Here is a 16,049-nt window from a genome sequence, read left to right as displayed (position 1 = left end):
GAATGGGGTTGCAATTCTCCCGTGGATTTTCGGGGGAATTGCGGCCCCGAAAGCACGTTCGTGTGCGTGGGGCCTTATTGTTTATCACCTTTTATCCTGTCCAATCACTTGTTCCCCAGGCTGATAAGTGGCATTGGGGTGGGGTAGAGTGAGGGAACATAGCTGTTGTCTAAATTAGTTTTATGGATGACAGTTATTAAATGTGTATTAGCAAGCTAAAGTTGACCATACGAAATTGGGCTGTAAATTGTACCATGCATGAGAGGTTTTGTGAAAGCACTTCTATCAATCAGTTGTTGGAAAATATTTATAGATATGTAGCCCTTTCAATAGAAGGTAGATTTATAGATTTCCCCCTACTGTGCTTTCAACAGTTCTACAGCATTCTGAGAACCACAAGAGGTTTTACAGACTGGAACAGGAAGTTCATTCATATTGCTTGTACTGGTAAGGCTTCGTTCACATCCGCGTTCTGATTTTCCGTTGCTCTTCTCATAGGAGCAGAACAAAGAAAAAACGGATCCGTCGGAGCCCTACAGTACTCAATGACTTAAATGGATTCTGTTGGGTTATTGTTATGATGCTATTATTGCCTGCCACAATAGCGAAGCTTGTGAACAGACCCGAAAACTGTTAGGCCGGATTTACACGAGCACGTGCATTTTGCGCACAAAAAAAACGCGGCGTTTTGCGCGCGCAAAAGGCACTTAACAGCTCCATGTATCATCACCATATGATGCGTGGCTGCGTGATTTTCGTGCAGCCGCCATCATTATGACACTCTGTTTGGATGTTTGTAAACAAAAAAACAAATGGGGTGCTTTTCTGTTTTCATTCATACTTTTTACTGCTCTTGCGCGAATCACGCGCGTCCCACGGAAGTGCTTGCGTGTGCTGCGCGTGATTTTCACGCACCCATTGACTTCAATGGGTGCGTGATGCACGAAAAACGCACAAATATAGGACATGTCGTGAGTTTTACGCAGCGGACACACGAAAAGCACGCGCGTTGCACGAAAGTATTACACGTTCGTGTAAATCCGCCCTTACTTTGCCATTGAATGTGCTGACAATATGACCGTATACCATCAGTTTCTGAGAAGCTCATTTTAAAGGTGATCTAGCACTTTCTGTTGTCACTTTGCCAAAACTACAGGCATTTCCTAATATCTTTAAGTAAAATAAACTGAATTTCAAATACTCGTATTAGGCCAATTTTAAGATTTGGATGGAAACCCTCTTTAAATAGATTCTCATAAAGACAGCCCTTGTCCATATGCGCTGTTCCCCTCTCTGGACCCCTTCTATAAGCCGGAACAAAGAGCCGCTCAAGAGATCCTGGCTTGTCCATGCATTACAAGGCTGGCAATTCATTTGCGATGGCTGCTGCAAGGGGAATGTATAGCCAGGCGAGGCCTCTCCCGGCGATAACCGCTGCAATCACTTGGGGGTTAGAGGAGCCGGAATTGCAGCTATTTAAAAAGGGGTTGTCTTTATGAGACCATTTTCACTTTAAGAAATACTGACTGAATAAGAATGATAGAAAATTGGTTTGTGTAAATCTATTTCTTATTTGATGTTTGTATATGATATAACCAATACAGTTGAGTTTAGTTCTCTCTCTAAAAAAAAATTAAATAAATAAATTTAAAAAGATTTTGTTGAACTTCTGACTGTGGAATTGAAACTAAATATTTGTGCTGGCCTTCTAAGACCAGCCATTGTCCTTTATCACTGACCGTTTTTATTTGCTGTGTGGAATCGCTTAGATCATTTATACTCATCCTATTTTCAAATGGTTTTAACCCCTTCCCTCTTTAGCCACTTTTGACCTTTCTGACAGCCTCATTTTTCAAATCTGACATGTTTCACTTTATGTGGTAATAACGTCTGAATGCTTTTACCTATCCAAGCGATTCTGAGACTGTTTTTTCTCGTGACACATTGGACTTTGTTACTGGCAAAATTTGCTCGAGATGTTCAGTATTTAATTGTGAAAAACACCAAAATTTAGCAAAAAATTAGCATTTTTCTCAACTTAAATGTATCTGCTTGTAAGACAGGCAGTTGTAACACACAAAATTGTTGCTAACTAACATCCCCCATAGGTCTACTTTAGATTGGCATCGTTTTTTGAACATCCTTTTATTTTTCTAGGACGTTACAAGGCTTTGAACTTTAGCAGCAATTTCTCACATTTTCAAGAAAATTTCAAAAGGCTATTTTTACAGGGGCCAGTGAAGATGTGAAGTGGCTTTGTGGACCTTATATATTAGAAACTCCCAAAAAGTCACCCCATTTTAAAAACTTCACCCCTCAAAGTATTCAAAACAGCATTTTGAAAATTTCTTAACCCTTTAGACTTTTCACAGGAATTAAAGCAAAGCAAAGTAAAGGTGAAATTTACAAATTTCATATTTTTTTGCAGAAATTAATTTTTAATCCAATTTTCTTTATAACACAAAGTTTTACCAGAGAAATGCAACTCCATATTTATTGCCCAGGTTCTGCAGTTTTAGGAAATATCCCACATGTGGCCCTAGTGTGCTAATGGACTGAAGCACTGGCCTCCGAAGCAAAGGAGCACCTAGGGGATTTTGGGGCCATGTTTTTATTACAATATATTTTAGGCACCATGTCAGGTTTGAAGGGCTCTTGCGGTGCCAAAACAGTGGAAATCCCCCAAAAGTGACCCCATTTGGGAAATTATCTAGGGGTATAGTGAGAATTTTGACCCCACAGGTTTTTTATAGAAATTATTGGAAGTAGGCCAAGAAAATTAAAATCTAAATTTTTTTTCAAAAAAAAAATGTAGGTTTAGCAAATTTTTTCTCATTTCCACAAGGACTGAAGGAGAAAAAGCACCGCAAAATTTGTAAAGCAATTTCTCCCGAGTAAAACAATACCCCACATGTGGTCATAAACGGCTGTTTGGACACACGGCAGGGCTTAGAAAGGATGGAGGACCATTTGGCTTTTGGAGTTCACATTTAGCAGGAATGGTTTGCGGAGGCCATGTCACATTTACAAAGCCCCTGAGTGGACAAAACAGTGGAAACCCCCCCACAAATGAGCCTATTTTGGAAACTACACCCATTGAGGAAATGATCTATGGGTATAGTGAGTGTTTTGACCCCACAGGTTTTTTGCAGAAATAATTGGAAATAGGCCCTGAGAATTTAAAATCTACATTTTTTTTCAAAGAAAATTTAGGTTTAGCTTTTTTTTTTTCTCATTTCCACAAGGACTAAAGGAGAAAAGGCACCACCAAATTTGTAAAGCAATTTCTCCAGAGTAAAACAATGCCCCGCATGTGGTAATAAACGGCTGTTTTGACACACGGCAGGGCTTAGAAGGGAAAGAGCGCTATTTGGCTTTTGGAGATCACGTTTAGCAGGAATGGTTTGCAGAGGCCATGTCGCATTTGCAAAGCCCCTGAGGGGACAAAACAATGAAAATTCCCAAAAAGTGATTCCATTTTGGAAACTACACCCCTTGAGGAATTCATCTAGGGGTGTAGTAAGCATATTGACCCCATAGATGTTTCATAGAATTTAGTAGAATTGGGCAGTGAAAATAAAAACAATCCTTTTTCTTCAATAAGACGTAGCTTTAGTGCAAAATTTTTTATTTTCTCAATAAATAAAGGAAAAAAAAGAACCCAACATTTGTAAAGCAATTTCTCCCGAGTACGGCAATACCCCATATGTGGTCATAAACTGCTGTTTGGGCACACGGCAGGGCTCAGAAGGGAAGGAGCGCCATTTGGAGTGCAGATTTTGCTGGATTGGTTTCTGGGTGCCTGTGGGACCAAAACAGTGGAAACCCCCCAGAAGTGGCCCCATTTTGGAAACTACACCCCTCAATGCATTTACCTAGGGGTGTAGTAAGCATGTTAACCCTGCAGGTGTTTTGTAGAAATTAGTGTGCACTCAATGTTGCAGAGTGAAAATGTTTTTTTTTCCATAGATATGCCAATATGTGGCACCCCGCTTGTGCCACCATAACAAGACAGCTCTCTAATTATTATACAGTGTTTCCCGGTTTTAGAAACACCCTACATGTGGCCCTAATCTTTTGCCTGGACATTTGGCAGGGCTCAGGAATGAGAGTACCATGCGAAATTGAGGCCTAATTTGGCGATTTACAAAGTATTGGTTCACAATTGCAGAGGCTCAGATGTGAAATAATAAAAAGAAACCCCTGAGAAGTGACCCCATTTGGAAACTGCACCCTTCAAGGCATTTATTAAGGGGTGTAGTGAGCATTTTCACCCCACAGGTCTGTTCCATAAATGATTACGCTGCGGATGGTGCAAATTAAAATTTTATATTTTTCCCTAGATATGCCATTTCAGTGGCAAATATGTCATGTCGAGCTTATGCCACTGGAGACACCCTTCCCAAAAATTGTTAAAAGGGTTCTCCCGGGTATGGCGATGCCATATATGTGGAAGGAAACTGCTGTTTGGGCCGCTGTAGGGTTCAGATGGGAGGGAACGCCATTTGGCTTTTGGAGAGGGGATTTTGCTTGTTAGTAGTTTTGTTTGAGTATTGCTGGTGTTTCCGTTTATAATGTGGGGGCATATGTAAGCTGGGCAGAGTACATCAGGGGCATAGTCAGGTGGTATAATAATGGGGTTATAAAAACAATAAAATGATCCATAGATGTGTGTTACGCTGTGAAGCAATCCTTTCTGCACAGGCCGGTGTCGCACTGATATATGGCGTCCTGCCCCTTTTGGTCCACACTCCGCACCTTTGCAGTTTGGGGAATTTTGCTAGGAATTGTTGTCCTGGTATAATACGGGCACCGTCGCTTCCAGTGGATATGTTTGGACTCTCCCCTTCCTAGTTCCCTAATTTTAGGTCCTTGATAAATTGCTTCTTGAAACAGAAGAAGAAATGTTCCCCTCAGGTCGGCACAACTGCATATTGTTTTATTTCCTGACTTATTGGAGCCATAACTAATTTAATTTTTTTTATAGACGTAGCGGTATGAGGGCTTTTTTTTGCGGGACGAGCTGTAGTTTTTATAGGTACCATCTTTGGATACATGCAACTTTTTGATCACTTTTTATTCCAATATTTGAAGGGCAAAGTGACCAAAAAACAGAAACTCTGGTATAGTTTTTTTACGTTTTTTTTTTTTTTTTGCGCTGTTCACCGCGTGCAATAAATAATATAATATTTTGATACCTCAGGTCGTTACGGTCGCGGCGATACCAAATACGTATGGTTTATTTTTTTTCAATAATAAAGGGCTTGATAAGAGAAAAAGGGGGATTGTGTTTTATTTTATTACTTGAAACTTTTATTGTTTTCAAACTTTTTTTTTACACTTTTTCAAGTTCCACTCGGGGACTTGACGGTCCAACTGTCTGATGTTTTTTTTCTAATACCTACGTAGTGCAATGTATTAGATCTGTCAGTTATTCACTGACAGCAAGCCGATTAAGCTTCGCCTCCCGGCGGGGCCTAATCTGCTGCCGTAATGGCAGAGCAGGAGACCATTGTGTCTCCTGATTGCCTGTCAGGGCTGGCGATCTGCTAGAAACCGCTAAGATGCAGCAATCGCTTTCGATTGCTGCATCGAAGGGATTAATAACAGGGATCGGAGCTAGCTCCGGTTCCTGCCGTTACAGGTGGATGTCAGCTGTAACATATAGCTGACTTCCACCGCTGAAGACGCCGGATCAGCTTCTGAGCCGGCGCCATCTTGCCGGCGGCTACGGAAGCCGATCAGGCTCCGCCGCCGGGCGGATCTTGACCGGCTTCGGCGAAAGGCAGACCGGGAGGCCAGTATTAGGCCTCCGGTCGCCATTGCAGCCACCGGAACCCCGGCAACTTCATTGCTGGGGTTCCGATGAGCTGCAAACACCTTAAGTGCAGCACTCGCGTTTGAGCGCTGCACTTAAGGAGTTAATGGCGGGGATCGAAGCTAATTTCGGTCCCCGCCATTACAGCCGGATGTCAGCTATAAGATACAGCTGAGATGTGGCGATGATGGCACCGGCTCAGCTTCTGAGCCGGTGCCAAACATATGGTGTATGGGTACGCCAATTTGCGCGAAGTCATGGCTTTCCATGGCGTACCCATACGGCAAATGTCGGGAAGGGGTTAAAAAGTGTGATTCATTATTTTTTTTCTTGTGGTTTTTGTTTTTTGTTATTTTAATTAAAAGGAAAATTAAGACTTTTTCAATTAAGATCACAAATGCTTTTGCTTTTTCTTTTTTTTTTTTTATTCTTTCGATGTACCTATTGACTCTAAATGTAAAATTGTCTATCATTTGCGTCTCTCCAAAACTAATAAATTATGTAAGACTTAATGGAAAATTAAGTCTGGATCTGATTTATTGTTTTTGTTGCTCTTTCATATTCTAGCTGGAAAAATCCTTCAGATCTTTAACATTGAGATGAAGAGTAAGATGAAGGCTCACACTATGTCTGAGGAGGTCGTATTTTGGAAGTGGATATCTGTTAACACAGTGGCTCTTGTGACCGAGACGGCTGTCTACCATTGGAGCATGGAAGGAGACTCTCAGCCACAGAAAATGTTCGATCGCCATGCAAGTCTTGCTGGCTGCCAGATCATTAACTACAGGACAGATGATCAACAGAAGTGGCTTCTTCTGATTGGCATTTCTGCTCAGGTATTGTCCTGGAAAATTCTAGCAGTGAAACATAAACTGGCTATAGACATGAGATTTCTCAGTACTCCTAACCATTTCAGCAGGATTCTCCAACAATCTCGTTCTGATAGTAACTGGCCAGTGATCATGTGCAGGGAAACTATGGTCGGTCTAGTTGACTTTCAACCTGTTCAATCGTAATGTTTTCCAGTAAATAAGCAATAGCAGGGGTGTCGCTTATCTCCACCCTATTCCAAAAACACGCTTGTTTAATCTGAGCCGAACATGCATATGGTGCAGGTGGTGAACAAATGTCTATGGCTAATAGACATGAGATTGTCAGCTGAATGTTTGGCTGACATCTGTTTCTCCTAATGCCAATATAAACATGCACTCTGTTCAGCCGAGCATGCTTATTTATTTCAGTGGGGAGAGATGAAACCCCTCTTTTCCCTGAAATCTACTGTCAGGGGCCGTTCTGGAGCCCTGCATGCACATGAGATTGTCGGACGATCATGCCAACTTTTATATTGTGTTTGGCCAGCTGTTAAGTGTTGTCCGCTTTGGACACTCCCTACTTGTTAGAATGGTCCCTTAACAATAAGCTGATCACAACCTGGCAGTAAGTGTTCAATTTCCCTGCAGCGCCACCACAGGGGAGATAAAGCATTATACACTGCCCATTCAAAGCAATGGGTTGTATATGTAGTGCAGTACAGGACCGGTCATCCAGAGGCAGACAAGCTCATTGTAACTGATCTTTTCAACTCAGAATTCAATAATGGGGTGTATGAAAATGGGTTTTCTAAACTACACAACCCTTTAAAGCTACATCTAGATGTAGCGGAAGAAATCCACTGCAGATTTCAGCACAAATCCACAGCAAGTCCGCAACAAAACCCGCAGGTGTAACGTGGATTTTACCCTATACATTGGAAGGGTGTGTGAAAGGGTGTGTGAAAATTCACAAGAAATCTGCAAAAGAATAAGTTTGGTGCGGATTTGAAAAATGGAATATTGATCTGCCATTGTATTTTACGTAGAATTACACCGTGTTCCAAATTATTATGCACATTGGATTTAAGTGTCATAAACATTTAATGATTAGTTTTTCAATTAAACTCATGGATGGTATTGTGTCTTAGGGCTCTTTGGATCATTGTAATCAATCTCAGACACCTGTGATAATTAGTTTGCCAGGTGTGCCCAATCAAAGGAAAACTACTTAAGAAGGACGTTCCACCTTATTAAGCAGGCCACAGGTTTCAAGCAATATGGGAAAGAAAAAGGATCTCTCTGCTGCCGAAAAGCGTGAAATAGTGCAGTACCTTGGACAAGGCATGAAAACATTGGCTATTTCAAGAAAACGTAAGAGTGATCATCGTACTGTGAAAAGATTTGTGGCTGATTCAGAGCACAGACGGGTTCGTTCAGATAAGGGAAAAATGAGGAAGGTTTCTGCCAGACAAATTAATAGGATTTGGAGAGCAGCTGCTAAAATGCCATTGCAAAGCAGCAAACAGGTATTTGAAGCCGCTGGTGCCTCTGGAGTCCCGCGAACCTCAAGGTGTAGGATCCTCCAGAGGTTTGCAAGTGTGTATAAAGCTATTATTCGGCCACCCCTAAACAATGCTCACAAGCAGAAACGGTTGCAGTGGGCTCAGAAATACATGAAGACTAATTTTCAAACCGTGTTGTTTACTGATGAGTGCCCTGCAACCCTGGATGGTCCAGATGGATGGAGTAGTGGATGGTTTGTGAATGGCCACCATGTCCCAACAAGGCTGTGACGTCAGCAAGGAGGTGGCGAGAGCTGGTAGGCCCCTTTAGGGTCCCTGACGGTGTGAAAATGACCTCTGCAAAGTACGTAGAGTTTGACTGACCACTTTCTTCCGTGGTGAAAAAAGAAGAACCGTGCCTTCCGTAGCAAAATTATCTTCATGCATGACCATGCACCATCTCATGCTGCAAAGAATACCTCTGTGTCATTGGCTGCTATGGGCATAAAAGGAGAGAAACTCATGGTGTGGCCCCTATGTTCCCCTGTTGAGAACCTTTGGAGCATCCTCAAGCAAAATATCTATGCGGGTGGGAGGCAGTTCACATCAAAACAGAAGCTCTGGGAGGCTATTCTGACATCCTGCAAAGATATTCAGGCAGAAACTGTCCAAATACTCACAAATTCAATGGATGCAAGAATTGTGAAGGTGATATCAAAGAAGGGGTCCTATGTTAACATGTAACTTGGCCTGCTACGTTTTTTTTGATTGAAAGAGCTTTTGATTTCTGTAAATATGACCTCCTGATGCTGCAAATTCAACAAATGACCATTTTAGTTCTCTTTACAACCTTTAAAATGTTTTGATCCCTGTTGTGCATAATAATTTGAAACAGTGCATTTTGAGTTTTTTACTTCTAAAAAAAAATCTGTTATTAGATTTGTTCAATAAAATTTGCATTATACTCCAACGGTTGATGGCTTGAAGATTATACTGACTGTCATTTGCATCGACTATTTCGGAAAATCAGCGAAAAATAACATTTGCATAATTTGGAATGCGGTGTAAAGTGGGTTTCTGCAAATTCATGGCAATTCTGCAATTGTGTAAACATGGCGTTCTAAATCTCCCACAGAACCTGCCGATCCTACTACTTCTCCTCGTTCTCTCTTAAACAGAAAAATAATATGCTTAACATACTGTATGTTTTCTTTCACACCCTTTTAAACAGTGTCCCCTGCAGGTTTGACCTATGCGGTGGGAAAGCTCCCCCTGTATATGTCAAATGTACCCATAGGTGCCCATTGTACCAACGAAGGCCAATAGAGTGTTCTCACAGTGACCGGTAAATAGAGAAATTGGACATATTCAGAAGGGTTAGTAAAATATACTGAGTAGCCTTTTTTTATTTAAATAGTGATAAAGCTCACAACTTCGTTCTTGTGTGTGTTGAAGTCTTATTCACATCATTGTACTTTTTAATATAGCAAAACCGTGTGGTGGGTGCAATGCAACTGTATTCTGTGGACAGGAAGGTCTCTCAGCCAATAGAGGGCCACGCTGCAGCTTTTGCCGAATTTAAGATTGAAAGAAATTCCAAGCCCTCAACTCTCTTCTGCTTTGCTGTCCGTGGTCAGGCAGGTGGTAAGGTAAGTCGGTCTCAAAGACTGAAATAAAAGTAAGACTGTAAGGCCTCATGCACACGACCGTATTTTTTCCCACCCGTAAATACGGGTCCGGTGTCACACGTATTTGACCCGTTTTGCACCAGTATTTACGGGCCCGTGCCTGTAAATACGGGCCCGGTGTCACCCGTATTCCACCCGTATTTACGGCCACATTTTTGGCTGCAAAATTACACTGCACTAATCGGCAGCCCTTCTCTCTATCAGTGCAGGATAGAGAGAAGGGGCAGCCCTTTCTGTAATAAAAGTTAAAGAAATTCATACTTACCCGGCCGTTGTCTTGGTGACGCGTCCCTCTCTTCACATCCAGCCCGACATCCCTGGATGACGCGGCAGTCCATGTGACCGCTGCAGCCTGTGATTGGCTGCAGCGGTCACATGGGCTGAAACGTCATCCAGGGAAGTCGGGCCGGATGTCGAGAGGGACGCGTCACCAAGGCAACGGCCGGGAGACTGGACTGGAGGAAGCAGAAAGTTCTCGGTAAGTATGAACGGCTTCTTTTTTTTTTTTTTACAGGTTGCTCTATATTCTGATCGGTAGTCACTGTCCAGGGTGCTGAAAGAGTTACTGCCGATCAGTTAACTCTTTCAGCACTCTGGACAGTGACTATTTACCGACGTCGCCTAGCAACGCTCCCGTAATGACGGATGCACACACGTAGTCACCCGTTATTACGGGAGCCCCATAGACTTCTATGGGCTGCCCGTGCAGTTATTACGGCCTGAAATAGGACATGTTCTATCTTTTTCAACGGCACGGGCACCTTTCCGTAAGAAAACGGGAAGGTACCCGTGGCCAATAGAAGTCTATGAGCCCATTATCACGGGTCGTAATTACGACCTGTAATAACGGGTGTTTTTACGGTCGTGTGCATGAGGCCTAAATCTGTAAGACTCTGTTCAAATTTGATCCCTCAATTATAGATATGCATAGGGAGTATTTTCAAACATATACTTCCAATGTATTCCACTGTATAGGCATACAGTGGCATAGGTCACCCGTAGGCTCTCTTGATTAAAAAAAAAAATACATAAAACATTTGCTTTTTTTTTCTCTTCTTTGCAGTTGCTGCACATTTTCCGTCCTGATATGCTGGGGATTTTCCGCCGACCTATTACAGTAGCAGTAAAGTGGATGAGATAGAGAACCTTTCACCTGCACAAACCCTGGGGCACTTTAATTTTTTTTTCTACCCGTTATATCTGGCGCCCGATATTTAAATAGCCCCCTGAAGTGTCATGGGGGCGTGTTACTATGGCTGTGACACTGTCCAATTAGATACAAACTGTTACAGCAAGAGCGAGGATAGAGGAGAGAGTGTGCGTGCGTGCGCGTGCGTGCACGCTCGCTCTCACTCTTTTTAGCTTCCAAGATCAGTCTTCTGCCAAACTGGCAAGGGAGCGTGTCCCTGCTACGGACAGTGTAAGAGCTGTGGAGAGGATTGCACGCATGCGCGCTCTCCTCTTCAGCTCTTGCGAGAGATCAGTCTTGTACATTGTCTGCCGAACTGGCAAGGTGGCGTTCTCTGCTACGGACAGTGCAAGCGCTCCCCAGCTCTTACACTGTCCGTAGCTGACCGGCACTGATATCTAAATAACGGAGGAGGGTAGAAAAAAAATGTAAAGTGCCCCCAGGGTTTGTGCAGCCCTCCCCATTACATGCTGCACTCCGCTGCACAAGTATGGGGAGGTGAAAGGTTCTCTTTAACATCTCATTCATATACTGCCGAAAATTTCCGTGCAGACATTCATCTGTGGTGCAGAATTGGCACGTTTGGCCGACTGTCATCTCATGTGTATGGGCACCTTAACAGACCTTGTGCATGATGCCAAATATATTGATATATTGTGTTTACATCCTTACTGAAATTCCTTCTTATCGAATTCTTGCGACGCGTAACTATTATGGTCAATGTTTTTTGTTTTTAATTGTTGCATTAAACCTTTTTCATTCCATCTATTTTAAAGATGTATATAACAGCTTTGTCTGCTTCCATCTAGCTGCACATTATAGAGGTTGGACAGCCTGCCAATGGAAACCAGCCTTTTACTAAGAAAGCTGTGGATGTTTTCTTTCCTCCTGAAGCTCAGACAGACTTCCCTGTGGCTATGCAGGTATAAAGCATTAAAAGCTGTATTTTCCCATTCCTGCAATACTCCCTACCACTGTTACTTTGTATACATGGGCAGATTTCATGGAGTCCATGAAAAACGGCTCCAAAAACTTCCCAAGAAGTGACATGCACTTCTTTTTCAGGGGCGTCTTTTTACGCGCCGTATTTTTTTTTTGTATAAACTCTTTTTGTTAAAGCAGTTGCATAGAAATACATCATCAATTTACATAAACCATAACAGGCAGCATTTATGCCCGGCACATCAATATTTTATGCTTGAGAACAATATCTTCTCTTCATGACATCTAAAAATCTCGCGCCACAGCAGCAAAATTTTAATGTATATAATCAGTAGATCTTGTTAGCTCAACTGCAATATTACAGACAAACGAACAGATAAACCAACCACTGTGACCGTGACTCATGCAAAATTGTTACTTTACATTAAAGAGGCTCTGTCACCAGATTTTGCAACCCCTATCTGCTATTGCAGCAGATCGGCGCTGCAATGGAGATTACAGTAACGTTTTTATTTTAAAAAAACGAGCATTTTTGGCCAAGTTATGACCAAAAGTCCAAGTGGGCGTGTATTATGCGCGTACATCGGGGCGTGTTTACTACTTTTACTAGCTGGGCGTTCTGACGAGAAGTATCATCCACTTCTCTTCAGAACTCCCAGCTTCTGGCAGATCACGCTGTGACGTCACTCACAGGTCCTGCATCGTGTCAGACGAGCGAGGACACATCGGCACCAGAGGCTACAGTTGATTCTGCAGCAGCATCAGCGTTTGCAGGTAAGTAGCTACATTGACTTACCTGCAAACGCCGATGCTGCTGCAGAATCAACTGTAGCCTCTGGTGCCGATGTGGCCGACACGATGCAGGACCTGGGGCAGGAAGTGAGTGACGTCACAGCGTGATCTCTCGAGAACACGGCTGTGTCTGCACTGCCAGAAGCTGGGCGTTCTGAAGAGAAGTGGATGATACTTCTCATCAGAGCGCCCAGCTAGTAAAAGTAGTAAACACGCCCCGATGTACGCACATAATACACGCCCAGTTGGACTTTTACTTTTAAACACACCCACTTGGACTTTTGCAAGCCTCATTTGCATAACTACAAAAATGGTCATAACTTGGCCAAAAATGCTCGTTTTTTAAAAATAAAAACGTTACTGTTATCTACATTGCAGCGCCGATCTGCTGCAATAGCAGATAGGGGTTGCAAAATCTGGTGACAGAGCCTCTTTAAGTACTATCCCGCTTAGTCCAGGTTTCGGAACCTCCCACCTTCATAAACAAGATCCGCTCTTATCTCTCCAATCTTTGAGTACCTCTAAGCCTTGTCCCTGTACGTCAGCCAAGGCTGCCATATTTTAAGAAAGGATTTCCTATTTTTATTTTCCCACCCTGCAAGTTCTTCTAGCCGACAAATTTGGTGGAGTTTGTTCACAAGTTGATCCAATGATGGGGGTACTGAGTCCCTCCACTTGGTAGGAATCAATAATTTAGCCGCCGAGATAATAAATGTGGGGAGATTTTTAGAAGATGGAGAAAAATCTTTAGTGGGTAGCCAAAGTAAAATCAATTCTCTAGTGAGTAAAACTGGATTAGAGCAAATTCTCAATCAGATTTTCTTACGCGCCGTCTTTTGACAGCGATGTGTAAAATAACACCTCGTGGGAACAGAACACCGTAAAAGCCATTGAAAGCAATGGGCAGATGTTTGTAGGCGTAATGGAGCAGTTTTTTCAGGCGTAAATCGAGGTGTGAAACGCCCGAATTAGGTCTGAAAACAGTTCGTGTGAACATGCCCTTAGATTTGGAGAATATTCGGCAATGTGTAGATAAGATTACTTGGGTTCTCATTTCCTTTGCTGGTATTGTATGACGCCGCCTATGTGCCACAGGAAAATCTATGTGGCAAAACCGCGTGTAATAAGCATTGTGTGAATGTGGTTTTATTCTTGATACTCTCTATTATGTAACGATGTGAATGCCATTTGATTTTTCTCTATTCTCACTTCTTATATTTTTTGTACAATTTTTAATTAGATTTGTGGCGGATTAATTTTTGTGCTGAAAATTCATAAAATGTTTTATGTATTTATCCGCTATGTTTTTACTTTGCCTTTGTGCACAGATTGGAGCTAAACACGGTGTGATCTATCTAATCACAAAGTACGGCTACATCCACTTGTATGATCTTGAGTCTGGCGCCTGCATTTACATGAACCGCATCAGTGCTGATACCATTTTTGTTACTGCTTCTCATGAACCTACCTCTGGAATCATTGGCGTAAATAAGAAAGGACAGGTAAAGATGCTAGAAATGTCAATAATGGTGTCCTTGGTTAATGCAGATATTGCTGAAAAGCTATTCTATTGCTACCTCTATTTTTTTATTATTGGCAAAGACTTTGTCCTATCCGTATGCCAAGTTCCTGTTAAAACTATAAATCAGTGTATATTGAAAGTTTGGTTTTTTACTCTACTGCACAGGATAATGTTGTGTCCCGTCCGTCCCCCCCTCCCCCCCTTCCCATGTTTAGGTACTATCCGTTTGTGTGGAAGAAGACAACATTGTGAACTATGCTACAAATGTGCTACAGAACCCTGACCTGGGACTACGCATGGCTGTCAGAAGCAACTTAGCAGGTGCTGAAGAGCTTTTTGCACGAAAGTTTAACACTTTGTTTGCTCAAGGAAATTATTCTGAATCTGCTAAGGTGGCTGCATCTGCTCCAAAGGTACCTTGGCAAATTCTTTTCCAACAGATTTTACAGAGCGCTAAGATATGCCTTTCTTTAATGTAAGATCCTAAATATCTCTCCAGGGAATCCTTCGTACCGCAGACACTATCAGGAAATTCCAGAGTGTACCAGCTCAACCTGGACAAGCTTCTCCTTTGCTCCAGTATTTTGGGATTCTGCTTGATCAGGGTCAGTTAAACAAGTTGGAGTCCCTAGATCTCTGCAGGCCGGTCCTGCAGCAAGGACGCAAGCAGCTCTTGGAAAAGTGGTTGAAAGAAGATAAGGTAGGGGTGTATTAAATTGCGTTATGTCATTTAAAAAGTAGCTGCGCTGTCACAATGTCTTAGGGACATGTCAGAAGTTTTGATGGGTGGGGGTCCAGCTGCTGAGACTCCCACTGATACCTGAAACTGAGGTGCAGAAGCGCTCAGCCCCTTTGGCTGTGAGCTGCTTTCCTTATCAGGGTGAAGACGGGATCATAGAAAGTCTAAGTGAGTCAGTCTTCAGCTAACAAAGAATCTGTTCACAGATGAAGGGGCACAGCACTCAGGTGAGCACTTCTGCCCCTTTGTTTCAGAGATTGGTGAGGGTCTTAGCACCCGAAGGCCCATCGATTAAAGCTTCTGATATGTCTGACATATATCCAACGTTTTTTGAAAATGCAGTTACTTGTGTTCTGTATAAAAAAAAAAAAAATCTTTGTTTTCTGTTTAGCTGGAGTGCTCTGAAGAGTTGGGAGACTTGGTTAAAGCCGTGGAACCAACGCTTGCGCTTAGTGTTTACCTGCGTGCCAGTGTGCCAAACAAAGTTATTCAGTGCTTTGCAGAAACTGGCCAATTCCAGAAGATTGTCCTTTACGCCAAAAAAGTAAGACTCTCGCTGACGGCTGAATTCCCATTATGTTAGAGGATAACTTGACATTAATATTATTCTGTGTGTTTTTTTTTTTCTAGGTGGGTTACACGCCAGATTGGATCTTTTTACTTCGAAGTGTTATGAGAATCAGCCCAGATCAGGGTCTACAATTCTCTCAGATGCTTGTACAGGATGAGGAGCCCTTAGCCAATATCAACCAGGTAAAGATATTGCACAGCAGCTATAGTATGTGCGTTTTAGACATGTTAATTCGTCGTCTGATTTGTGGCTTCCGAAAGTAAACATTGCTGCTAAAGCATGTACTGGTGATCCAGCTGCATCCCTTGTTAATTCTTAATTCTATTTTTACATTAAATTGACCAATTATACTCCTACTTATCAATAATTAAACTGTAATTACATTATTGTTGCAGAGGCCTGTATAAACCAATTACATAGGTCATGAAGCCCACACAATGCAATTATGAGTCAATGTTTGGTATCCATGTTCAT

At 42.4% G+C, this 16,049-nt stretch overlaps 1 protein-coding gene across 1 annotated transcript in view; it reads left to right on the top strand.

Moving 5' to 3' along the window:
* The window catches only part of LOC142657207 (clathrin heavy chain 1-like), a 120,925-nt gene that overhangs the window by 66,320 nt on the left and 38,556 nt on the right, over nucleotides 1–16,049 (top strand). The window contains exons 3-10 of the mRNA XM_075832261.1: nucleotides 6,386–6,654; nucleotides 9,620–9,781; nucleotides 11,819–11,932; nucleotides 14,072–14,245; nucleotides 14,481–14,678; nucleotides 14,765–14,965; nucleotides 15,396–15,548; nucleotides 15,635–15,757. Coding sequence (XP_075688376.1) covers nucleotides 6,386–6,654; nucleotides 9,620–9,781; nucleotides 11,819–11,932; nucleotides 14,072–14,245; nucleotides 14,481–14,678; nucleotides 14,765–14,965; nucleotides 15,396–15,548; nucleotides 15,635–15,757 — 1,394 coding nt within the window. The remainder of the gene's footprint in view (nucleotides 1–6,385; nucleotides 6,655–9,619; nucleotides 9,782–11,818; nucleotides 11,933–14,071; nucleotides 14,246–14,480; nucleotides 14,679–14,764; nucleotides 14,966–15,395; nucleotides 15,549–15,634; nucleotides 15,758–16,049) is intronic.

This window comes from Rhinoderma darwinii, chromosome 1 (genome assembly GCF_050947455.1).
Source record: "Rhinoderma darwinii isolate aRhiDar2 chromosome 1, aRhiDar2.hap1, whole genome shotgun sequence".
NCBI classification, from domain to species: domain Eukaryota; kingdom Metazoa; phylum Chordata; class Amphibia; order Anura; family Rhinodermatidae; genus Rhinoderma; species Rhinoderma darwinii.
Note: the sequence above shows the minus strand (reverse complement) of the source record. Positions and strands in the feature narration are given on the sequence as shown.